The 25,923-nt window shown below is 30.6% G+C and overlaps 8 protein-coding genes across 8 annotated transcripts in view; 4 read left to right on the top strand and 4 right to left on the bottom strand.

The window, feature by feature from the left end:
- LOC134834937 (low-density lipoprotein receptor-related protein 2) overlaps positions 1-4,316 on the top strand; it is a 35,572-nt gene extending 31,256 nt beyond the window's left edge. The window contains exons 19-21 of the mRNA XM_063849764.1: positions 2,136-2,391; positions 2,452-2,687; positions 3,621-4,316. Of these exons, the coding sequence (XP_063705834.1) occupies positions 2,136-2,391; positions 2,452-2,687; positions 3,621-3,847 (719 nt within the window). The 3' untranslated portion in view covers positions 3,848-4,316. The remainder of the gene's footprint in view (positions 1-2,135; positions 2,392-2,451; positions 2,688-3,620) is intronic.
- On the bottom strand, positions 423-2,030 carry LOC134833991 (nitrilase and fragile histidine triad fusion protein NitFhit). Its single transcript, XM_063848501.1, has 3 exons — positions 1,861-2,030; positions 1,708-1,807; positions 423-1,655 (listed from the first exon to the last, which is right to left on the bottom strand). Exons 1-3 carry the CDS (start codon positions 1,968-1,970, stop codon positions 432-434), a joined length of 1,434 nt encoding a protein of 477 aa, XP_063704571.1. The 5' UTR covers positions 1,971-2,030; the 3' UTR covers positions 423-431.
- A 1,164-nt stretch (positions 4,317-5,480) lies between the features above and the next one.
- On the top strand, positions 5,481-7,910 carry LOC134836190 (DNA replication licensing factor Mcm5). Its single transcript, XM_063851462.1, has 2 exons — positions 5,481-5,709; positions 5,772-7,910. Exons 1-2 carry the CDS (start codon positions 5,558-5,560, stop codon positions 7,816-7,818), a joined length of 2,199 nt encoding a protein of 732 aa, XP_063707532.1. The 5' UTR covers positions 5,481-5,557; the 3' UTR covers positions 7,819-7,910.
- An 822-nt stretch (positions 7,911-8,732) lies between these two features.
- On the bottom strand, positions 8,733-10,732 carry LOC134836192 (uncharacterized). Its single transcript, XM_063851464.1, has 2 exons — positions 10,613-10,732; positions 8,733-10,556 (listed from the first exon to the last, which is right to left on the bottom strand). Exons 1-2 carry the CDS (start codon positions 10,646-10,648, stop codon positions 8,832-8,834), a joined length of 1,761 nt encoding a protein of 586 aa, XP_063707534.1. The 5' UTR covers positions 10,649-10,732; the 3' UTR covers positions 8,733-8,831.
- A 28-nt stretch (positions 10,733-10,760) lies between these two features.
- On the top strand, positions 10,761-12,624 carry LOC134836196 (dnaJ-like protein 60). The gene is made up of 3 exons (XM_063851469.1): positions 10,761-10,970; positions 11,031-11,426; positions 12,405-12,624. The coding sequence occupies exons 1-3, from the start codon at positions 10,906-10,908 to the stop codon at positions 12,541-12,543; spliced, it is 600 nt and encodes a 199-aa protein (XP_063707539.1). The 5' UTR covers positions 10,761-10,905; the 3' UTR covers positions 12,544-12,624.
- Positions 12,625-12,631: 7 nt separating this feature from the next.
- Positions 12,632-14,084, bottom strand: LOC134836195 (dolichyl-diphosphooligosaccharide--protein glycosyltransferase 48 kDa subunit). The gene is made up of 2 exons (XM_063851467.1): positions 13,881-14,084; positions 12,632-13,818 (listed from the first exon to the last, which is right to left on the bottom strand). The coding sequence occupies exons 1-2, from the start codon at positions 14,071-14,073 to the stop codon at positions 12,632-12,634; spliced, it is 1,380 nt and encodes a 459-aa protein (XP_063707537.1). The 5' UTR covers positions 14,074-14,084.
- Positions 14,085-14,088: 4 nt separating this feature from the next.
- On the top strand, positions 14,089-15,815 carry LOC134836197 (uncharacterized). Its single transcript, XM_063851470.1, has 3 exons — positions 14,089-14,313; positions 14,382-14,710; positions 15,289-15,815. The coding sequence occupies exons 1-3, from the start codon at positions 14,209-14,211 to the stop codon at positions 15,344-15,346; spliced, it is 492 nt and encodes a 163-aa protein (XP_063707540.1). The 5' UTR covers positions 14,089-14,208; the 3' UTR covers positions 15,347-15,815.
- Positions 15,289-25,829, bottom strand: LOC134836191 (NADPH--cytochrome P450 reductase). Its single transcript, XM_063851463.1, has 9 exons — positions 25,356-25,829; positions 21,056-21,249; positions 20,798-20,990; positions 19,790-19,939; positions 18,661-18,785; positions 17,178-18,142; positions 16,986-17,116; positions 16,113-16,270; positions 15,289-16,043 (listed from the first exon to the last, which is right to left on the bottom strand). Exons 2-9 carry the CDS (start codon positions 21,211-21,213, stop codon positions 15,899-15,901), a joined length of 2,025 nt encoding a protein of 674 aa, XP_063707533.1. The 5' UTR covers positions 21,214-21,249; positions 25,356-25,829; the 3' UTR covers positions 15,289-15,898.
- Between the last annotated feature and the right edge of the window lie 94 nt (positions 25,830-25,923).

Here is a 25,923-nt window from a genome sequence, read left to right as displayed (position 1 = left end):
AAAATTACGTATTTTTTACGTATTTTTTATTTTTCAATTTTTAAGCTTGAGAACCATCAAAAAGGCATCCAAAGCACTTTTGTATGATTTTTAATTAATATCAAGCCAAAAAATATCAAATCAAAATTACGTATTTTTTATTTTTCAATTTTTAAGCTTGAGAACCATCAGAAAGGCATCCAAAGCACTTTTGTATGATTTTTAATTAATATCAAGCCTAAAAATTATCAAATGGGCTCTCAAGATGAAAATTACGTATTTTTTACGTATTTTTTATTTTTCAATTTTTAAGCTTGAGAACCATCAAAAAGACATTCAAAGCACTTTTCCATGATTTTTGATCAATTTCAAGCTTAAAAACCATCAAATGGGCTCTCATCAAAAAAAATTTGATTGGAAACATTTTTAAAAATTGTAACGTCCTTTTAATCCTATAATTCGTACATCTCTTGGAAAACTTGTCTGAGTAACGTTGCTTCGGCAGTCATTTCTTCCAACGACCTTCTTGCTTCCAATTCCCTCTTCGGATCATCATGTTTCGCCAATTCAATGTAAATCTCGTCATTAAACTCAAAATCTCCCTTTCTTCGTGGCAAAATGTGACAATGCACATGAGCAACTGTCTGTCCCGAAAATTCTCCATTTTGAACATTTACCGTAGAAGACGCCGTTTCATGAACTTTTAACGAAACTTTTTCCACTTTTGTCACAGTTTCGAAGAAATCCGCCGCTTCTTCGGGTGTCAAGTCTCCCAAAAGTTTTTTCGCGGATTTGGAAGCGACAAGAACGTGTCCCGGAACAACACACCGAATATTCGTAAAGGCGACACTGTGAGCGGATTCGTAGAAAATTGTCTCTTTTGGGACTTTATGTGGGCCAAACATGAAATCTTTTTGAATTTCGGTGCTTCCTGTCACAGATTTTATTGCGTAAATGTCATCTCGGCGATGTTCGAAGCAAGGCATGTTATTTCTCACCGATTCGAGTTTATTTGGATCAATTTCCGCAAAAGCCACATCCGGAACAGTTTCTTGATCACATTCAGCTACGACTTTACCCCATGGATCCACTATCAAGGCATGTCCATAACTGCTCCGTTTTTTGTTGTGAGCGCCATTTTGGGCGGCGGCAATCACGTAACACTGATTCTCGATTGCGCGACTTCGGAGCAACACCTCCCAATGCGCTTTTCCGGTAGAAACTGAAAAGGCGGAGGGATATGTCAAAATGGAGGCGCCTTGTTTCCGCAAAAAAGTCGAAACTTCCGGGAATCTCAGGTCGTAACAAATTTGAAGACCAACATTTCCGATTGGAGTTGCAATTGGCGGCGTTATTTGTTGTCCGGGCTTGGCAATTTCCGATTCGCGATACTTGAATTCAGGCGTATCGACATTGAACATGTGAAGTTTTCGATATTTTCCGATAATTTTTCCACTTGGGTCGATTAAAATGTGCGTGTTATGGACACGATTCGTTTTTTCGCCTTTTTCGTCGAAAATTGCCTCGTGAATGCCCCCAAAGGAGAGGAAGAGATTATTTTTTTCGGCAAGTTCTTTGTACTTTTGAACCATGGGACCGTCAAAACTTTCCGCCAGCTCGATTGTTTGATACCGATTCTCGCCGACGTAGTCACAGCATTCGGGAAAGAAGACAAACTACGAAAAAAAATTGAAATTTTTTGAAAAATTTCAGAAAAATAAGTCTTACTTTGGCATTTCCCTTCTTCGCCTTGTCAATTATACTTTCAATTTGCGTCAAATTGTGTTTTTTATCACTCGTGCTTAACATACTTGCCACAGCAACAATTCTAAAACGAATAAAAATCAAAAGTTTGTCCTTGAAAAAAATCACAAAACTCACCGATCGTTATTTGTGGTCATTTTTCGTCTTAATATCACGTTCAGCTTATTTACATGCGAATATTTATGAGGTAGATTGAGGAAGTGAAGCACTTTTCTCGTTATTTGCATTCCAAATCGTCAATTAAAGTTAATAAAATACGAAACTGGTGTCGGAAATTCAATGTTTACAAAATTTCTTCACGTCGAATGTCACATGGGCAGCGAAATTTAAATTTTTTTTCACTGGGTTTAATGCCGTTATTAATAAATCACGTGATTTTTTCTTCTTTTCAGCTTCTGAACGTCCGAGACCCGCACCAAGAGTTTGTCCCTGCGAGAATGGAGGACAGTGTGAGGATACAGGAGTCGATAACAAGCTAATTTGCAACTGCCTCGATGGTTTTAGTGGCGAAACGTGTGATGTTTATCAGGAAATTAGCTTACAAAAGGGCACATCAACCGGATATTCCATTCTACTGGCCATACTAGCGTGCTTTATTATTGCAGGATTAATTGGTGCTGCATACTTTATCTATAAGAAAAAACCATTGTAAGATTTTTTTGAAGATTTTTAAATTTTTAGCAGGATTTTAATGATTTATTTTTGCAGTGGCAAAGTTATATTGCCGAACATATCATTACCATCACAAAATGTTTACTTCCGACAAGGAACAAATGTCGAGTTTGGAGGCGCAAATGGCTCCACAGAACCGCCAACAGTTCCCCCCATGGAAGGATACACCCTTGAAACATTGAATCCCAAAACGACAGACTTTTCAAATCCAATGTACGACGCAGTGCAATCGGGAACGCTTACAGATCCTAGTCTAGAAAATAATAAAACAGGTAAATATTTTAGAAATTAATAAAATTTAAATTAAAATTAAATTAAATTAAATTAAAATTAAAATTAAAATTAAAATTAAAATTAAAATTAAAATTAAAATTAAAATTAAAATTAAAATTAAAATTAAAATTAAAATTAAAATTAAAATTAAAATTAAAATTAAAATTAAAATTAAAATTAAAATTAAAATTAAAATTAAAATTAAAATTAAAATTAAAATTAAAATTAAAATTAAAATTAAAATTAAAATTAAAATTAAAATTAAAATTAAAATTAAAATTAAAATTAAAATTAAAATTAAAATTAAAATTAAAATTAAAATTAAAATTAAAATTAAAATTAAAATTAAAATTAAAATTAAAATTAAAATTAAAATTAAAATTAAAATTAAAATTAAAATTAAAATTAAAATTAAAATTAAAATTAAAATTAAAATTAAAATTAAAATTAAAATTAAAATTAAAATTAAAATTAAAATTAAAATTAAAATTAAAATTAAAATTAAAATTAAAATTAAAATTAAAATTAAAATTAAAATTAAAATTAAAATTAAAATTAAAATTAAAATTAAAATTAAAATTAAAATTAAAATTAAAATTAAAATTAAAATTAAAATTAAAATTAAAATTAAAATTAAAATTAAAATTAAAATTAAAAATTAAAATTAAAATTAAAATTAAAATTAAAATTAAAATTAAAATTCAAAAATTAAAATTAAAAAAAAAAATTAAAATTAAAATTAAAATTAAAATTAAAATTAAAATTAAAATTAAAATTAAAATTGAAAAATTAAAATTCCAATAAATTAAAAAATTAAAAGAAAAATTAAAATTAAAATTAAAATAAAATTAAAATTAAAAAGTAAAATTAAAATCATCAAAAAGTACTATTAACTTTAAAATTAATTACAAAAAATTTTTCTTTTCTTTTAGGAATTTATGAAGTTCCTGCTGACGTGTCAAAAACAAACAACAAAAAAGGCACATCATCTGCTGGACCTTTCACAGAGCCAGTTTCAGCAATCTTAGCACCAAGTAGTATAACACATAGAACATCATCTCCCAAATTACAAATTCGTCCACGTGAACTGAATCCTTCCAATACAGACACCGGCAAGGATACCCAACAATTAGTTGAAGAAGACAAAAGTGAATGCTGATAACTTTATTATGCCCGCCTGATCTAGTAAAAAAATGAAAGAAAAAAGATCCTTTTATTTTTATGATTTTTTTTTAAATTAAAATGTAAATTTATTTTAAATAATGTATGTTTAGAAGAAAAAAAAACATTAAGCAATCATCATCAAAAAGTACTATTCAACTTTAAATTATTTTATTCTACAAAAGTATTCTTGTCGTATTAGCGAAAAAAAAAGTTTAATTTTAATAACTGCATAAATAAATTACGGGAAGCTTTTTATTTCATAATTAAAAAAAATATATTAAGAGAACATTAGGAGTGTATTTAAGCAATTACATACAAAGAATCTTTATAAATTGTTGAGCCTTTCAAGTATAGAAATTTATTGATTAATTATTTTATATTATTTTATTAATTATTATTATTGAGTGAAACTCTAAACTTCATTATCACACTTACCATCATCAAAATAATTGCAAAACATTAGTGCCTTAATGTGTCGATTTTATTGTGAAAAGAGTTTTTTAACTTGATATTCTTATTTATGTCAATGCTGTAGAATAATAACAGATAAACATATCTTTAAATGTAATTAAATTAAAGAGAAAAAAACCTTGTTGACTATTTTATGACTATTTTGTAATAAACTTCGTAATAAATAGAATTTGAGCAGTTGTTTTATTTAATTTTGTAAAAATAAATTTTCAGGGGCCCAAAAACTTTTCGATTAGTTTTAAGCCTAAAATTGAATAAATATTCATTCTAAAGATGATTTCCATCAAAATTTCCTTGATTTTTGAAGAAATAAAAATTTTTTTTTCCTTGACCGTTTTTCGAAAAAAAAATTAAAACGGTCATGAAATTCAAACTTTTGATGGATTTCAAAGCTAAAATTGAATAAATATTCATTCTAAAGATGATTTCCATCAAAATCTTCTTGATTTTTGAAGAAATAAAAAATTTTTTTTTTCCTTGACCGTTTTTCGAAAAAAAAAATTAAAACGGTCATGAAATTTTTCAAGTCAAGATCTAAAAAACTTTTGATGGATTTCAAAGCTAAAATTGAATAAATATTCATTCTAAAGATGATTTCCATCAAAATCTCCTTGATTTTTGAAGAAATAAAAAAAAAATTTTCCTTGACCGTTTTTCGAAAAAAAAATTAAAACGGTCATGAAATTTTTCAAGTCAAGATCTAAAAAACTTTTGATGGATTTCAAAGCTAAAATTAAATAAATATTCATTCTAAAGATGATTTCCATCAAAATCTCCTTGATTTTTGAAGAAATAAAAAAAAAAATTTCCTCGACGGTTTTTTTGAAAAAAAAGGAAAACGTGCGAAATGGCTCGTTGAACAAGGGACTTGGATGGAATTTTAGTATGCGACCCGATTTTCATCAAAGTTGGATGGCTCGGATCCAAGTTTATCAATTTAATTCGTCTCAATTTTCCTTCAAAGTCCCCCATCCAAGTCCCCCATCCAAGCCTCCTATCCAACTTGGATCTGGATTTCCTGTCAAAAATTGATGCCGCCAAAAATAGCGTCTTTCGAGGATGACAAAATTGTGAAATTCTCCTCTGTTAATTCAAGGAGGCGTTTCAAATTGAGCAATTTTTACTTCACAATTTATCACTTTCGATCGTCTCACGAAATAAAAAGAAACCAAACACGGCAACCAATTCACTGTTTAAAAATTAAATTAAATTTTCGTAAAAAAAACTCTAAAAAATGGAAGGATTTGATGACGCTGGTATCTTTTTCTCCGACAACTTTGCTGGAGAAGATCAACAAACGGAGCAAATCAACTTGCAAGCTGTAAAGAACAAGTACAAGAATTTCATTCGCACCTTCAACGAGGACAATTTTCATTTTAAATATCGGTAATTTCGTTTTTTTCTCAAATTCCTCCTCAATTTATTCAATTTTTTTCATTTTTATTCAGTGACACACTCAAGCGAAACTACTTGCTGGGCCGCTATTTCCTCGAAGTTCAGTTGGAAGACTTGGCTGGCTTCGATGAAAATTTGGCGGACAAGTTGCACAAACAACCAACTGAACATCTGCAAATTTTCGAAGAAGCCGCGAAGGAAGTTGTCGACGAGATTACCGCTCCGCGTCCCGAAACGGAAGAACATATCCCGGATATTCAAGTTTTGGTGAATTCCATTTCGAATCCGACCAACATTCGGGACCTCAAGTCGGAATATGTGTCGAAATTGGTAAAAGTCGCTGGAATAATTGTCGCTGCATCCGGAATTAAGGCAAAAGCGAACAAAATTACGATCCAGTGTCGTTCGTGCGGCAACGTAATTCCCAATTTGAATGTAAATCCGGGACTTGAGGGCTATCCGTTGCCCCGAAAATGCAATACGGAACAAGCGGGAAGACCCAAATGTCCTCTCGATCCGTTTTTCATTCTGCCCGACAAATGCAAATGCATGGATTTCCAAGTGCTCAAGTTGCAAGAGTTGCCCGACTTTATTCCGCAGGGCGAAATTCCGCGTCACATGACACTTTTCTGCGATCGTAGCTTGTGCGAACGAGTCGTACCGGGCAATCGGGTACTTATTCACGGCATTTTTTCCATCCGTAAAGTGGGCAAACCGAGCAGACAAGACGGCAGAGAAAAGGCAACTGTGGGCGTTCGGGCTCCGTACATGCGAGTTGTCGGCATTACCGTTGACAGTGAAGGCGTTGGCGCTATTTCACGTTTTAATAACATCACAACCGAAGAAGAGTCGCATTTCCGTAAACTCGCAGCGACGCCAAATCTATTAGATGTTCTTGCAGAATCTCTTGCACCGTCAATTTTCGGCTCGACTGACATCAAAAAAGCCATTGCTTGCTTACTTTTCGGCGGATCCCGTAAAAGAATGCCCGATGGACTCACTCGACGTGGAGATATCAACATTTTATTGCTCGGCGATCCGGGTACTGCCAAATCTCAATTGTTGAAATTCGTGGAAAAAGTTGCCCCCATCGCTGTTTATACCTCGGGCAAGGGTTCGTCAGCTTCCGGTTTGACAGCTAGCGTTATTCGAGACCCGGCTTCACGTAATTTCATCATGGAAGGAGGCGCTATGGTGCTTGCGGATGGCGGCGTTGTCTGTATCGACGAGTTTGACAAGATGAAGGAAGACGATCGTGTCGCAATTCACGAAGCCATGGAGCAACAAACAATTTCAATCGCCAAAGCGGGCATCACGACAACTTTGAACACACGTTGCTCAGTGCTGGCAGCGGCAAATTCCATTTTTGGGCGCTGGGATGACACCAAAGGCGAGGAAAATATCGATTTTATGCCGACAATTTTGTCGCGTTTCGACATGATTTTCATCGTGAAGGACTTGCACGACGAAAGTCGCGACGTTACGTTGGCCAAACACATTATCAACGTCCATTTGAATGCCAACAAGCCGGGAATGGAAGTCAAAGAGGGCGAAATCCCGCTGGCAACGCTCAAGAAATTCGTTCATTATTGCCGAACGCATTGCGGACCACGTTTGACGAAGGAAGCAGGTGACAAACTGAAAAGTCGTTATGTTCTCATGCGAACCGGGCAACACGATCAAGAGAAAGCTGCCGATAAACGTCTTGCGATCCCAATTACGGTTCGACAACTCGAAGCGATTATCCGTATTGCGGAATCTTTGGCGAAAATGCAGTTGCAGCCATTTGCGACGGAATCACATGTTAATGAAGCGCTTCGTTTGTTCCAAGTTTCGACGTTGGATGCGGCGATGTCGGGCAGTTTGGCGGGCGCAGAAGGCTTCACGACAGAAGAAGATCAAGAAATGTTGAATAGAATTGAGAAACAGTTGAAGAGACGTTTCGCGATCGGGTCTCAGGTGTCGGAGCAAAATATCATTCAAGACTTTGCACGACAAAAATATCCCGATCGAGCTGTTATGAAAGTTATTCATACGATGATTCGGCGTGGCGAGCTCCAACATCGGATGCAGAGAAAAATGTTGTATCGTTTATGTTAAAAAAAACCTTTTTTTATGTTTTTTTTATTAAATATTATTTTTTGTATTACTTTTTTTTTGTTTGATCAAATAAATTAATCAATTTTCACGAATTTTTGTTTTTTTTTTTGTAAAAAAATTTAATCAGGTATTTAAATTTTTGTCGTTCAATTTTTTTTTTTTTTTTTAATTCTTAGCATAATTTTTATTTTCTTTTCTTTTCAGTTTTTGACAAATTTTTGAAATTTTTTTGATTTAATTTAAGTTTTTTTTTTAATTTTTCGAAATTTTAAAACTTTTATGAAAAATTGTAAAGATTTTCAGTTTTCTGAAAAAATATTTTTTTTTTTAATTTTAAATAAATAATTTTAATTTTTTTTTTAATTTTAATTTAATAATTTTTATTTTTAAAAATTAAAGTTTAATAATTTTAATTTTTAAAAATTAAAGACAAAAAAATTTTAAAATTACAATTTTTTTTTTAATTTTTTTTTTGATTTTTTCAATTTTTAAAAAAAATAAAAAATTTTTATTAAATTTATTAAAGTAAAAATTGTGAGATTTTTTTTATTTTTTGCAAAGTTGTATTAATTTTTCTTAATTTTTACAATTTAAAGCATTTTATATACCTAGATTTTTTTAATTTTATGAAAAATTTATAGTTTTTTCATTTTTTTGAAAAAAATAATTCAAAAATTTTGACTCAATTTTAAATAATTTAATTTTTTTTCTCTGAATTTTCTCAAATTTTTTTAATTTTATCCGAAGCTTTTATTATTTTTTTTTTAAGATTTCTGAAATATTTAGGAATTTTCCTTATTTTATTGATTTTTCTTAATTTTTTACAATTTTATGAAAAACTTACATAATAAATAATTTTTTTTTATTAGGTATTTTCCATAAAATCTCGACAAATTTTATGATTTTTTCTTAAGTCACTCAGAATTTTTCCGAAAATTTATGATTTTTTCTTACTTTTGATCTTTTTTATTCTTGCCCAACAACAAAAAGCAAATTAATTAAATTTTTTCGTCTTAACAAAAACAACTGTGCAACAATTTCTTCACTTTCGTTACAGATTTTTGCTCTTTTTGCACTTTTGAAGAAACATCTTGATGAAATTGGTCCCGCATTTCATAAAATTCCTTCGAAGTGAGCATCGTTTTTCGATCCTGAACAACTTTAAGGCTTGTAAAGTTCCGAAACAATCGATATTTTAACGACAAATCCATGGCACAGGTGAGTAATCGAAGTTCTTTCAATCTGGGGCAAGGTTGTCGAAACGTTTCTATCAACTCCATATTTTGATAGCAGTCCTCCACGATGTCTTGCTCGAACAAAAATGGCAAATTCGAGACGACAGTTGGTCTGGAACTCGTCTCTCCGATTGTCAAGTCTTGCAGAAAAGGCAAACGAGTCATTAGGGGTTGCAAAAAATCTTCATTGACCTCAGCTCCGCCATCAAAATGGATTTTTTCCAAATTGGGACACATTTCGCACAAATTAACTAGACCTGAAAAAGACCATTGACACGAAATCGGGTCAAGTTTTAATTTTTTCAGCTTTTTCATGGAAGGCCATTCATCGAAATATTTCGCGAAACCTGGTTCGGTTGATTTTTCGTAAGTTTTGTATGCGAGATGCAACTCTTCCAAGTGAATTAAGTTACTTCCGACGATTTTTATGACATCAAGATCAATTTGTGTCGCCGATTGGTACTCAAAAACTCGTAAATTTGGATAAGTTGAGGTCATATTGATGAAACAAGGGATACAATCTTTGTTAAATCCGCTTAATTTGAGAGTTTTCACCGAAAAATGTTCTTCGAAAAAGTCATGACCGAAGAAACAATTGATCTGAACATGACTCACTTTCAACGGAAAGTCAACTTTAATCGATTCCAAGCCAGAAAATGCATCCAAAGCATTAAAAACGTCCAAAATCTCATCTTTCAACGTAATTTCAACGGAAAAAATTGCTGGATGAGGTCTCGGAAGATGTCCCTGAGTCGAAATTACATTAATTTCGTGCAACGTTGAATGAACCATCACCAAACGTTCCAAAATTTCCGCATCATAAGCCGTCCTAACGACAAAAGTAACTTTTTGCAACTCGATTCCCTTGATAATTGTCAGAAATTCCATCGTCTTTGTCGCTAATTGATCATTATCGATGTCAAAATGGACCTTTTTCAACTTTTTTCCGAAAAAAGTCCCGAATTGACTGTAATTCTGTATGACATTTCCCTCAATTTCGATTTCCTCGACGTACGAGAACTTCTTGAAGAACGAACAGAACATATTTTTACCGAAAACTTCAATATTGAAATCATTTAGCCTCAAAATCCGCACTTCTGGGAAGCTAATTTTGCTGTTTGCGATCTCGGCGTACCAACTGGGCGCCGTAATTTCGATAATTTCAACTTTTTGAAAGCCTCGGATCAGATCGATGTTGGGTTTGATGGAATAATGAAGCTTTAATTCGGTGACTGTGGCATGAAGACGCTTCAAAAAGAGCAAAACTTCGGAAAAATTGGTGCTGTCGCTGAAATCCAAGTCAACGTTGCTCAAGGTAAGCGTTGTGATGACCTTATTTGATGATTTAAAGACTTGAACCGGAGCCGAAAAGTTGTTGAGAGTGACATTTTCCAGTTTTAAATGATATTTTTTGGCAAAATAAGTCGTACAAATGTTCATCCAGCGATGAGAAACGAGTTGAAGGTCACTTGTGGGCAAAAATTGAAACAAAAAAGCCAATTCCTGTAAGAAATTTCATTAAATTTTCAATAATTTTTCAATTTTAAAGAATTTTTTACCTGATTCGATAAGTGATTAATTGTAATTGAGCTCATTTTACTTCCTTTTTGGATGAGAAACACAAAAAAACAAGGATTTTCATGAAAAATCGGTCAATATGCGACTAACGGAATCAACCGTCATTTCTGTTATCGCTCAAATTCGAATCTGAAACGTCATTCGAGTAAACAAAGTCGAGTTTTCGAATGTTTTGATCCCTTGAAAGTCTAAAAAAACGCAAAATTTTAGGAAATTATCTCAAAATTAGCAGTTTTTAGCGTCGCAAAGGCCGAATAAAAGGCAAAACTCGCAAATGTATGCGAATCACCTGAGAGACACGAAGATTTTCAAGGGCATTGCATGGAACTCGATGACACGGTAAGACGCAATTATTTTTTTTTGCAATTAATTATTACATAAAGCCCGTTTTTCTTGTAGAAATTATTCAAGAAGCAATGAAAACCATTACGACGTCTTGAATTTGAAGAAGGACTGCACCGACAAAGAGATCCGCGAGTCATTTGTGAAGCTCAGCAAGGAACATCATCCCGATACGAATGCCAGCATCAAAGATGGGTCTCAATTTGCGAAAGTTATGGAGGCGTACAAGGTTTTGGGAAAGACTGCGAGTCGACAGGCGTACGATGATAGCCTGAAATTCAATTATGTGGAGCACAATGGGCAGATTTTTCGACCGCATAAGCATGGATTTCACGAGCCGCAGACTGATCATGATTGGACTCGAGGAGGGAGACGATTTTCGAACAAATATGTGGTTTATTTTTGCCTAATTGGAGTTAGTATTGGAGTAATTGCACAATATTTCGCGATCCGGTAAGATATTTAATTGAAATTTTTAAGAAATTTTGCAAAAAATTTGATGAAAATTGATCGTAAATTTATTTTTTGAGAAATTTTCTGTTAGTTTTTCAAGATTTTCCAAAAAATTAGAATTAATGAGTAACGAAAATGTTCAATTTTGAAGCAATTTTGAACTCAGAAATTTTGAAAAATATCAAAGAAATTTTAAATTTTTTACAAATTTTTTCAAGTTTTGATGAAAAATGTGTCAATTTGATAGAAATTCGAGAAATTTTGGAAAAATAAGAACGAGAATTTTTTTTTATGAAATTTTTCTTACCTAAGTTCATTTGGAGTAAATTTTCTAACAAAATAAGACCTTTTTTTATTTGATATCTGATGACAAAAGCTCTAATTTTGATGATTTTTCATCATTTTTAATAGATAATGAAATATTTATAAGAAAACTTTAATCCTAAAATTAAAAAATCTTCAAAATCAGGTCAAATTAAAAAATTATATTTAAAAAAATAAAATTTTTACCAATAATGATCGTAAATGAGAAAAAATTTTTAAAATTTTATCATTTTTCAAAAAAAAAAAAAAAAAATATTTTAATTTCAAAATTTTACCTAAAATTGAATAAATTTGTCATAATTTGTAATGAATTTAAAACTTTTTTGAATTTTTAAAAATTTTTTAATTTTTTTTTTACAAATTTTTTGAAGATCTGAATATATTTGTCATAATTTGTATTGATTTTTAAAATTTTTAAAAATTTTTTAATTTTTTTTGAATAAATTTTGTCATAATTTGTAATGATAATTTAAATTTTTTTTTTAAACAAAAAAATTTTTAAAATTTTTTGAAAAATAATTTTTTTTTTACAAATTTGTTTGAATTTCTGATACAAAAGAAAATGTGCCATAATTTTAATTTCTTGAATTAAAAAAAAAATAATTTTTAATAGTTATTTTTTTTAATATTTTTTAATAAAAAAAATCATTTCAGATACGCGGCGGCCTACCAACGAAAAAAAGTGGATGAAAAAAGTGCTAAAATAAGCGCCCAATACAGAGCAATCAAAGCTGAAGCCGAAAAATATGGCACCAAGGTACAATTGGAACGACTGTTACCGAAAATTGACTGATTGAGGATTAATGTACAAAAACCTTGTTATTTTATTAGATGACGTTTATTTATTCTTTAAAAAAAAAAAGACAAAAAATTACTTTTTCTTAGTTAGTTTTCTTTGAATCGACTTTTGCCGGTTCCTCTTTGAAGTGCAAGAAGACAAATGAGAACAAAAAGACGCCGAGCATCATCGAAAATGCACTCACGTAGTACGGATAAGCGCTCGGAATGAATCTCTCGTATTGCGTATGTTCCAAGGGACGCACCGAAACTTGCGTCGTGCTGTACAAGTAACTCAAACCCATGCGTTCGTACAACACTTTGAACTGATAAACGCCGTAAACATCGGGAATTTTGAATTTTGCTTGATATTTTCCGCCGCCAACGGATTTGAGGGTTGTGCGAACGAAGGGATCGATGCGGACGAACTCAAGTTGGATGTCTTTCGCCTCGAATGGCTTCCATTTTCCGTTTTCCAAGATTTCGATGGCGATTGTATAGACAACGGGTTCCATGATGGTGTATGCCGCTGGTGGTTTTTTCTCTCCTTCCTTGTGATGTTCGACGGATGCGACGCGAATATGACCTGTTTCGCCGAAAACCCATTTGCTGAGGGCCACAGAGACTGCCAAGTTACCGGATTGCTTGTGATTTGTCAAAGTTGTGGCTTTACGGACGGCAGATGTGAAGGCTTCGTCACTGAAAAAGTAGAGGGAACCCGAAAAAACGACACGAGCATTGTTCCGGGCTTGAAGGGCGGCAATCAAAAGTGTTCCTTTGCCAACTGCATGCGGATATTCTTTGATCGGAGCATCAGGTACGTAACTATAAGCGGTACTTTCAGCCGTAAGAACTTGCAAAATCAACGGATTTTCCTTATCAGCTAAAATTCCGGTGCCGCGATACAACAAAGGGTCAACTTTGGTGCGATCGCCGACAATTATTTGCGAATCTATCAAACTCGAACTTTCCGCAACGATTTTCGTGTGATCTCCGGCATCGCTGACGTCATAATTGAGATGATCGATTACCGCGGCATTCTCTTCGTCCAATTCGAAGCCACATTCCGACGCCAATTCACGCAAGGCATTGCCGGTACTTGTGCTGCCAGCAACGAGAACATTTCCGCCATTATCGATGAAATCCGTGATGGCTTCCACGGATAAGGCGCCGCCGAATTCCTCAACGCTCGGAGCAAAAACGATCAGATTTTTGTACAAATATTCCCCGTATTTGGAAAGAACTAAATTGGCATCGTCAGCGAGTTTGTAAGTCAATTTGTAGCCACGTTCTGTGAAAAAAATTGATTTTTTTAAGGGGCGTGATGCCGGTTTTTCGAAAAAAAAATCTTACCTTGCAAGTTTTTGAAGAAAATCGAATGAGTCTCTTTGATGGCGAGATTATCGAGGAGCACGAGAGTGTCTTGCGTGGCCCATGCTTGGGAAAAACACACAAAAATTGCGAAAAATAGACAGAAAAATCCCTTCATGATGCGACGAGTTGACGTGTCTTTTTGATTTTTGTACGAAATTGGAAACGTCAACATTTTAAAACGTCAAACCTGTCAAAGCAAACGTCATTTTAGGCGAATCAAAACAAAAATTGGAGCGAAAATTAAAAAAATTAAGGAAATTTTATACTTTTTGAGACAAAAAAACATTTAAAACTAATTTTTTACACAATGATGAGTATCTGCGATCAAAGAACAAACAAACGCAAGTTCGATGAAGTCGAAGATGCCAATTCCGATGGATGGGGAGTGCAACAAAAATATTTCGTGAATCAAGTAAATCTTTATTTTTCACTTTTTTGATAGTTTTTTATATGAATTTCAATAAATTTCGCTCATTTTAGCGCCTTGTCAATCTGAATGACGAACAAAAAATGGTCAAAATTCATCAAAAAACGCTCCAATTGCTTTTTGATGGAGCCAAGAAGATGTCGGATCAATTTCTGAGTTACAATAAAACCATCAGACTTTCCGGAAATGGGCAGATACGAGTGATTCAGGGATATGAACACATCAAGATACCAGAAGAAGCGGAAAATATGTGTCGGAATTGCAATGATTACTCTCGGATTTCGGGAAATTGTGCCAATTGTCCTCGTGAACTGTGCGAATTGTGCGGCGTTTCGTGTGAAAAGTGTGACGAGTTCATTTGTGTGACTTGTGTTCAGTTTTTGTAAGTATTTTTTATTTAATTTTTACAAGTTTTGAGCTTTTTGAGATACAAAACGAAGTTTTTTAGTTTTTTGACAATTTTTGATGTTTTTAAAATTTTTTTGATTAATATTTCTTCAAAAATTGAGACAAAATTATTTTTTTAACAGTTTTCTGTAAAAAATTTCCTAAATTGGAATAAATTTTGATATTTTTATTCAAAAGTTATATTTTTATTCGAAAAATTTAAAATAAATGTTGTCTAAAATATTGAATTTAAATTAAAAAATTTAAAATAAAATAAAAAATTAAAAAAAAATAAAATTTCAAAGAAAAATTAAATTTTTTCTCGAATTTGAGAGTAAATAATTTTAAAAAAATATTTTTCAACAAAAAAATAATTTCGTAAAAATCATTTCAAATTTTTTTACGATAAATTTTTCATCAAAAATTTATTTTTTTAAAAATATGTTCATCAAAAAAAATTATTTTTTACCAAAAATTTAAATAAAACCTCAAAATTTTGTAATTTCGAATATCAAAGCTCGAGTTTTTAACTCAAAAATCAAACCTCATAAAAAATTTTCTTTTATTTTTCAGTGGCTGCAATATAAATAACGAAATTCCATGTTGTGAGAAGTGCAAGTCTTTCTCTTAGATGCAATATTTATCTCTAAATCCACAAAAAATCAGTCATTTAGTAATTAAGCAAAGAAAAAAAAGTTCATACATTTAGTTACAATTTATTTATTTTTTACTCTTAATTTTTCGAAACGAATTAAACAAAAAATTTGAAGATTCAAGGCACTTTTAAGAACTGAAAATTCATTTTTATACAAATTTTTTTTATATTTAATAAATTGAAACTTATATAATGGTATAAATAATAATTAATCATTACACCTAAAAACTGGTATTTATAAAATCAACAAGTTGTTCGTGTTATTTTGGCTAACCTTATAAATTAAAAATAAAAACTTAATAAAAAGCATTCCTTATGCTTGTTGATAGTCATGTGAGACCCCTATTCCCAATTTTGCATTAAATTAAAAATTATTCGTCTAGTTCTAGTCGTTTCTTTTTCAGATACTGCTTCTAATTTTTTCTCTTTTTTTAATTTTAAAGCACACTTCCCAAGATATATTTTAAATAAAAAAAAATTTGATCGCGTTCCATCTTTTGACGTAGGTAGGTTGTTGTTTTGGTATCATTAACTCCAGACATCCGCAGAGTAACGTTTTTGTGCTTCCATTTTCTTGATGTATTGAACAGCATCTTTTTCAGTCATATCACCTTTGGTCTTGATAATGTTGAGAAGAATGTTGCGCACATCAGTTGCCATGTTTTTAGCATCACTGTCGAAAAAAAATCAATTTTTTGTAAATTTTTGATTGATTTTTGGGTTAAATTTAGAAAAAACTTACCCGCAAATGTAGATGTGACCTTTGTTTTCTCCAATAACATTCCATACAAGATCGGCGTCTTGTTCTAACAAGTGAGTTACGTATACTTTCTTCTCCTGATCTCGCGAGAACGCTAATTTAAGTGTGAGGGTTCCATTTCTCTCGTATTCTTCTAATTCCTGGAATATTAGAAAATAATTATTATTTAAAGAATTTAAAATTATCAATAAAATTATTGAAATTGTTCATTTTGAAGCCAAAAGAGATCGAAATGATCATTTTGAGAGCTAAAAATTTTGTTTCGAGATCGAGATGTTCATTTTGAAAGCTAAAAAGGTCATTTCGACATCTAAAAATTTTCATTTCGAGTCGAAATTTTTTTAATTTAAGAGCTTTAAAGTTTATTTTGAGTACTAAAATTTCATTTCGAGACATAAAAGTTCATTTTATGGGCTAAGCAATTAATTTCGAGATCGAATTTCATTTTTAAGACAAATAAAGTTCATTTCGAGATCGAGATGTTTATTGTAAAGCCTAAAGATTTAATTTCGAGATTGAAAAGTTCATTTAAATGCTTTAAAATTTCTTTTTAAGAACTCAATAATCATCTGAAGACTTTAGAGTTCAATTAAAAAGTTAAAAATGTTCATTTCGACATCTAAAAATTTCATTTCGAGATCGAAATTTTTTATTATGAACTAAAGAGTTCATTTTGAGGTCGAATTAATTCATTTTAAGGTCTAAGCAATTCATTTTGAGAACTTAAATGATGATTTTGAAATATTAATGTTCATTTCAAAGTCTCAAATTTTCATTTCGAGATCGAAATTTGCATTTTAAATTCAAAAAAGTCGTTTTTTTAACTTTTCTGATGATTGAAAGTCATAAACTTACCTCTTGATAGATGTAATCTTCACTCTTTTTGCGACATCCAAAATAGAGAATTGTGTCTCCAACTGTTTTACCTTCCTCTCGTGTCATATTCCGTTCTTGAATGAATCCTCTGAACGGAGCTAAGCCAGTTCCTAAAAGCAAAATCGAAATTTCATTAAAAATTTTAAATTTTTTCCTCAAATCTCAACTTACCCGGTCCAATCATGATAATTGGAGTTTCTGGTTTTGTTGGTAACCGGAATTGACTTTTACGTATAAAGATGGGAACGCGTGGCAAATGTTCCGGATCCGAGGGTTTCTTTTGTGCAAGGAATGTCGTTGCAACGCCATTATTAACGCGTCCCGTTTTCGTCTCGTATTTGACTAAAACGGCGGTAACGTGAACTGTCGTGCCAAATTGCTTCGACGACGACGAAATTGAATAGTAACGTGGTTGCAGGCGCGGCAACAATTCGCACAAATGATCGATTGGCGGATGACACGATGGCACATCTTCCAAAATGTGAACGATATTTCGACAACTATCTTGAATCCACGACTGATATTTGGCTTTGCCTTCGGGCGTCGTGCTTGCCATGAGACGCAAAAATTCCTTATCTTTCTCGTCCGAACAGTATTCCGCCAATTCTTTGAGGATGTGCGTTCGAGGAATTGCCGTGATCTCCAAATAGTGCGTCAGAGCAGTTTTGTACGTTGTTGGACAGGGGAACGGATGTTTCTTACTGCTGTCGGTGTCAGTATTGATCAACGAGAAAACGGTGTTCAAATCAGCTTTGCACAATTCTCCCAACTTTTCAACGAGTTTCGAATCGTTCACGGGATACATCGCTAAATGATCGCCCGCTTCGTAGCGCATCTTGGAACCTTCAATGTCGAATTCGATGTGCATGCATGAACGATCGCCACCCTTGTGAAGCTCACGATTTGCCTTGATGGGAGCCAAAAAGGGATTTTTCGCATCGAAGGGAGGACGTTGTGTGTGCAACGAATGCAAACGAGCAACTTCGCCGGTGTAGATGCGATCCGGAGATGTATCGGGTTGTTCGAGGAGACGATATTGACGCATCATGACATCTTCTCCCGTGCTTTCGATGCCGAAGAAGTCACATACGTTTGGCCAGAATTTGTCTTTCCATGTGATGAAGTCGTCTTCAATACTAGAAAAAATTAGTTAAAAAAAATTATTAATTTTTTTTTTAAATTAAATAAATTAAAATTATATTTTAAATAAAAAATGAATAAAATTTAAATTAAAAATTAAATTTAAAAAAATTTAAATGAATAAATTAAAAATAATTTTATTTAATTTTTTTGAATAAATTTAATTATTTTATTTTAAATTTTTATTACTAATTAAAAAAAAATAAAATTAATTTAATTAGGTTAAAGATTTAATTTAAATTAATTAAACTTAAATATTAATTTATTTTAATAATATTTTGAATAATTTTTTTCTTTAAATTATATAAATAAAAAAAAATAAAAAAAATTAAAATTTTAATTTGACTAAAAAATAAATTTTTCATTAAAAATTAATTTTAAAAATAAATTAATTTATTTTTTTAAATTAATTAATTTAAAATTAATTAATTATTAATTATAAAAAATTATTAATAAAAAAATTAAAAATTTTAAATATTTTTTTAAAAATTAAAAATTTCAAAATTATGCTTACTTGGCATCATCATCTCCCAATCCAAGTTCATAAACTCTCGTAGCTCCTAATTCTTCCAAACGTTTATCCACGTAAATGGCAACTTTATTGTAATGTTCATAAGTTTTGTTTCCCAAACCGAAAACCTAAAAATAAAAAAAAAATAATTAAAAAAAAATTCAAAAACCTTGCGTCTCCTTCAAACTTTTTAACAATTTACCTTCCTTTTGCACGTTATTTTCGAATTATGTATAATTGGAAGCATGAAAGTGCAATACTGTCTTGCCACAAAGCTAAAGTTTCTTTGAAACATTTTGTCTTTTTATAAAAATTTAAATTAACCAAAGAACAGACTTCATTATATAACCTATCGTAATATTCAATTATTTTCTATTTAAATCACAGAACTTTTTATAATTTCGACTTTTTTGTGATCAAAACTGTCTTTTAAGCCATTTTTTGATGCAAGTCTTCATATTTTACGATAATTTTACGTGAATTGAAGTCAAAAAGTTATTTTTTTGTACGAAACACGAGCTGAAGTAAACAAATGAGAACTTAGTGACAGCTCAGTATTCCAATTTCGAAAATAACACATGCATGGATGTTCGAAAAATCATCTGTGACGACCATTCCGAATCAATTTCGAATCACGTAAACCCTTTCCAGTGGGATTTTTGTAATTTACATTTTTTAAATCTTCACTTGAGTTTTTTAAGAAATTTCATGTTTGCTTTAAAAAAATTTTTTTGAAGTTTATTGAACTTTCATAAAAATTTTTTAAAATTAATTTTTTAATGAAAATCTGTAAAATTTCTTAAATTTCTTTAAATCAAAAGCACTGAAAAGTCGCAATTGAATACAAAAACTGGATTATCTCGAAAGTACGGAAGAGGTATTCACAGACAATCTATTCTAGAAATACTTTTGATTTCCACAAACTACTTAAATCGAGTCAGTTTGAGTACTTAGCGTGTACCTACGACGTTTAAGCATGCCTCTCTGTAGAGATTACTGAATGCATATATTAAATTAGAGGCAATTTAAACGCTCGATATCTACAACTCAGAAGGAAATGGCCATCGTCACAGCGATTCAAGATCATCTACTAATACTTCTATCGATAAATTGCGTAATTCGCGTAACTTACGGCATAATTGAGTCCGCTCAAGTCGACGTCTCCGTTCGTAATCCATTCGTAGAATTCCATGGCGTTGTCCGTTGGATCTCCTTCGCCGTAAGTGGCGAGACAGAACACCGCTAGCGAGTTTGGAATGTCTTTCAGTTGCAAAAGTTCCTCCTAATTGAGCAAATATAAAAAAAAATAATTAGATAAGAGCTTAAAAGTTATGATTTTTTGTTCGTAATTTTATGAATATTGGATCTTTAGATAATTTTATATCAAAATTTTCGAATTTGTTTTTTTTTTTTAAATTTAATGTAAAAAAAAGGCCAAAAAATATCCTGAGAAATATATTAAGGAAAAAATGGCAAAAAAATTTAAAATAATTAATTTTTGGGACAAATTGGAAAATTTTTATATTTTTAAAATGAAAAGTTTGTTGAAAAATATTCGTAAAAAAATTAAAAAATAATTTTTACACTAAAATTGGTCGAAAAGTTAAATTCAATATAAAGAAAATGGAAATTTGTTTTCTAAAAAAAAATTTAATTAAAAATTAGTTTAAATTAAAAATAAATTTAATTAAATTTTAAAAAAAAATAAATTAAAAAAATTAAGAATTAAATTTAAAAAAATTAAAATTAAATTAAATTAAAAAAAATAAATTTAAAAAAAATTAAATTAAAAATTAGATTAAATTAAAAATGATTAAAAATGAATTTCCAAGGGATTTTTTTTTTATAAAAATTATTTTTTTTTCTTTTAAAATAATATTTTTTATAAATATTTTCTTTTTTTATAAATATATTTTTTCCATTCAAATTCAAATTTAAAATTCAATTTCAATTTTTTATAATTTTAAATTCAAATTTTTTAAAAATTAATTTTTTATTTATTTTTTTTTTTGGATCACAATTCAAAAATTTTAATACATGTGACATAATATTTGATTTTCTCCTCAATATAAGTTCATCGAATTAAATTCATGTCGCACATGCACTGATAAAGCGATAAAATAATCAATTAAATACTCACCATATCACACTCTTCTGGATCGGCAACCATGCCTTTTAACTTATAACGCATGCCCTCTTTCGCTAATCGTCCCGCGAATTCTTCAGCAGTTCCCGTTTGCGATCCATAGAAAACCACTAAACTACGTCCTGACGACTTGAGTTTCTTAATAAAGGAATTTTCTGTCACAGATAACGTGTTAACTGTGGTAGGTCTAAAATAAAAAATATTTTTATTTTTTTTTTTTTAACTTAAAAAAAAATTCTGAGGGACACTCACTGAATTGAATATGATTTAACTTGACTAGCTTGTTCCTTTTTTCTGTTCGATAGCAGCCACCATGCCCCTCCGATTACCAAAACGATGAGTAAAACGATATCTACGGGTCCCAAAAAGGGCTCATCTACAGGCGTTTCTGTGATTGTTTCAGCTTCCATTTTGTTCTACGGCTTTTTTGTGTTAATTTAAATTAACTGTGAAATACAAAAAGAACTTAGGCCTCAACTAGAATTACTGATGAAATGATAGCACCTTATCTCAAGTGGACACGTTTCGCTTCATTTTGTCTTTATCAAACACAGACACAAAAAAAATTTGTTAAATCATGCTGTTTCTGACGAATATCCGCAATAAAGCAAAAATAAATGAGCAACTGATTATATGTTTATTGACCTCGAATCAAGCAATGCGGTACAAAATTTCTTTCAAGGATTCCGTTTAATGAAGTGAACTTTACATGTGTCAATCAACCTTGTAACATTACATGCGAGTTGAAAAATTAAGGATTATGAAAATAAAAATTCCGATTTCGCCAGATTTCAATTGTCAGTCAAGCAAAAAGTGACAAACAGCAGTGAGATTTAATTTACACTTCGTACACAACCAACATGCCGAGTTACATAACCAGACTCATGAGTAATTTTATGTGAGCCACTGTTTAACAACAACCTGTTTGCTCGTTACTCGAATTTGGTTTGATCTCTTGCTATGCAAACCACGAACATGTTTCTTCTGAAGTATTATGTCAGTGAAAGTCCAATGGACTCAATTTGGGTCATTCTATTTTATTTGTTACAACGAGTTTTTGTGGTAGTTTGGTGTTGAAAATTGTTGCAAAATTTGTCATTCGTTGATTTATTTTACTTTTTGTCTTGTTTCGTAGCCTCAATTGGCCTCATTTCGAGCAAAGGTAATTTGATCTCTAAAATCTTGTGATTCGTTCTTTGTCATTTTAGTTAAAAACAAATTTGTTCTGAGCTCAGATCGAAAACGAATGGCACTCTTTTTGCCGTTGAGGTTGCATCTCCTTCTATGGTTTTAACATCAGTCTGGGGATTCATATTTGTTCTGAGCATCAGATTTCAGATCCATTATTAAGAAAGTTATGATCTTTGAAAACATATTTATGAATGGAACCCCGGTCCCTATGACACTCGTAAATAACTGTTATTCATATGGAAGTCAGTTTTTTTGAAATGTATTATTGATCTACGATTCTCAGCAGACTTTTTCGTGATAATTTTTTCTTCACATCATTTTGCATCATTGAATCCTTATTTCTGACGTTATATCTCCTTTATGGTTCAATCAATGTACGTAATTGGTATTGTGAGTCATTCCCAATATCAGTGAATAAATTTTTGGGACCTTGATAATGAGAAAAAACCATGACAAGCACTTTTTAAAATAAATTTGTAGTTCTTCTTTTAGGAATTTTGTGATGATCGGGAGAATATAGCATTTTCTGCATCCAAGAATGATCTTCTGGTTTGTCTTTATTACTCAAGACTTCTTTCTCCTCTTTATTAAATAAAAACAAGGATGTTGTACATCGATTTGATCTATCGCTTATGGCATACTTGGTCTAGTGAAAGGACGAGGACAAATAAAATTTTTAGGGACGACATTTAAATAATTTTTCTGTTCTCCTTCAAAAAACTGGCGATCATCGGGAGGGTGTCGAACTTCCTTCATCCAAGAATCGATTTTCATTGAATTGCCAAGCCTCATCTTTTCTCATTTGTACTTAAGTCTAACAATGCTTTTCAATTCGTTCTTAATTTCAATTCTTTTCTAAAGACTTTCATTGATGAATTCGCTAGTACATAACTTGAACTTTATTCTTCCATTGAAATTGTTGGCTTCTAGAAGTGTAATCCGTTATTCGTAAGTTGAGTTCTTCTGCAGCTTCTTTGTGAATTTTTGATTAAGGTATGTCTTATTCAATCTTCTTTTTTCTTTGTATTTGATGTTCTTTTTATTCATTTTAGATTTTTCAGACAAAAACACAAAAAATTTATAATTTTATATATTTCATGAGTTTTGAATGTTCTGGCAAGGTTAAAATCTTTTTTAAAAACTATACTGAAGTTTGCAGTTATCTTTTGGCATATTTTTAATGAAAGTAATTTATCTAAATTAATAAATCTCAAGCTATAAAAGTTGTCGAAAATTTTAATACATTTTGTCTAAATTTAGTCTCTAAACAAATGATGTTCCTATCTCACGTTTAAGGTGATCATGAGATGCTTTTATCGCAATTCAACAAGGTCGCAATTCAATTCTCAGCTTCTCAATAAAAATAGGAAGTCAAACAAAACGTGTGTGATATTAAATGCTATCTTATCACTCCTAAAACAGGTTTGTAACTTTTTCCACTAGTTTCGACAAAACAATTAAATTTATTACTCAAGTAATTACATTGCAGTAGAAACACTGTTTAAACAAGCTCAATGATATTCCGAACCAAATGCCAATTGAAAAACGTCACGCTTGATGTTACGTGTGCAATTATACCAATTTTGACCTTTGAACTTTTCGACGATACGATACAAAATTGAGTGTTGAAACACTTTTCCTATCAAAAATACTTCGTCACAACTCATCTTCACTTGAGAATCGTATTTAGATTTTTAAATTGATCACTTTTGGTTATAATTTCGAGTTTTTTTTTATTTGTACGAAGGTATGGCCATTGACCATAACCTTGAATTCAATACGATGACTGCGATCCAAACGAATTTCAACAAATTTTGTGTACATGAACGTAATAACAATAAATAAGTATACACGAAAAAAAAATAAAAATGAACAGACATGTGTGAATTCAGTGTCTGATGATATAATAAGGTTTATCTCTACGATTTTTATACTTGTTTATTATAAATGATATCAAAACTCTCTGAAAATTTAATGAATGGCACGTGTATAGTAAAAAAGTAAAATGAAGAGACATTCTATTTAATAATTGTTTACTGCGATAAAGTTTCAGATTGGAAACATTTTCAGAGGAAAAAAAATTCATGTGTTTTTTTACAATTTTTTTTTATAAAAGATTTAACATTGCATGTCGATAATTTAGTAGGTAGTCCCTCGTCGCCAATTAGTTAAGGCAACTTGATTTATTTTATGAAATTTTGAAAAGCCCCCCGTGATTTTTTATAGCTTTTATTCAGTTTTCTTCTTTGATAAATGGATTTGATAAAATCACTTTAATATTTCATTTTGAAATCGTTTTCTTTAGAATTTGCACAAAACTAAAAAAAATTAGGTCACGTGACTAATATCAACTTTCTTTTTAAAAATTCTGATGAGTTTTAAAATTTTGTGAAAAAAAATATTAAAATAATAAAATTTATATTACTTAAAATTTTATTTAATATTTTATTTAATTTAAAATTTAATTTAATTTAAAATTTAAAAATAATTAAAATAAAATATTAATTTTATTTAAAATATTATTTTTAATTTTTTTTTTAATTTTTATTTTTTTTTTTTAATTAAATAAAATTAATTATTTTATTTTAATTATAATTTTAAATTTTAAATAAAATAAAAATTAATATTAAATAATTTTTTTTTTATTTTCAAATAAAATAAAATTTTATATTTATTATTTTTTTTTATTTATTTTTATTTTTTTTTTTTTGAAAAAAATATTAATTAAAATTTTTAAGTACTAATCCCTAATTATCCACAAAAAAAACTAGTTGATCAACTTGTCATATATTTATTACTGTTTTTCATTCAAAAAGACAAATTTTGCACAATCATGCCGCAAAACTTGATTCAAATTGTAAAATAAAAGTATAAATGTAAATTAACGATAAATACATGGAAATGTCGTCGTCGTCGTCGTACGTGGTTTGTTAGGAGTCGCATTGATTACGTAAATAAAAGACAAGCAGACAGAAACTCACGTAGCTGAGAAATATGAATTTCTAGATAAATCTCTTGAATTTGCTTGCAAACCAGCGAAATTCTTTGACTCACCCAGAATCGAAATGATGACGTCAATAAAACCCGCTCTTTTTTCGTAGATTATTAACCTTACGCTTGACTTTTAGAATCAACAACATTTGACGTTCGAATTGTGAAAAAGTGAATCTGCTTCTCATTAATTAGTCAAGATATCGTTTCAAGGCACGAAAATTACTGCTGAAGGTCGCATTTGAAGTGAGCAATCTTCGCTATTTATTTATCTGGAAGTCGGCTGTGTGAAATTGTGTCAATATTTTGTAAATGAAGCGAAACGAGCTGTTCGTGATAAGGTATGTCCGAAAAATGAACTTTGGCTTACTTGATAAAGAAAATTATACTATTTACATAAATTTTTTGTCACTTTTGTTCACGTTTTTTACACACACGTCTTTCCTGCAAACAACAAAGTTTGCAAATCACTGTCTACGTGTTTTATTTTCCGTAAAATTTTTGATTGTTCAATGTTGTCTGGAATAACTGTAGGTATCCGGTTTGTTTTTACTACGTGTAGGATTTTCGTAAATTCATTGATCTTCTTTTTTTGTGTGATGTTCTTTCACCTTTTTTCACTTCTTATTGGTTTTTATTTCAATTTGTTTGAAAATTAAAAATTGCTTTTTTTCAGTATTTTATATTGCTTTTGTTCGCTTTTCTCGAATTTATTCAGAATTTATTGAATGTCCACGACACGTTCACGTAAATGCGTTTAATTAATACCTATTAACAATACCTATCTATTTAAAATTAATTTTTATTAATGGACATTGCAGGCGAAACACGTCCACAGTGTCAGAAAGGCACTCAACAAGTGATTGATATTGTCGAAAAAGTATTCGAATACGGTGATTTTTGTGTTTCCAGTGGAATCGTTTTGTAGCGTTTGAATT

Source organism: Culicoides brevitarsis, chromosome 3 (assembly GCF_036172545.1).
Source record: "Culicoides brevitarsis isolate CSIRO-B50_1 chromosome 3, AGI_CSIRO_Cbre_v1, whole genome shotgun sequence".
Taxonomy (NCBI): domain Eukaryota; kingdom Metazoa; phylum Arthropoda; class Insecta; order Diptera; family Ceratopogonidae; genus Culicoides; species Culicoides brevitarsis.
This window is presented reverse-complemented; position numbering and strand designations above follow the sequence as displayed.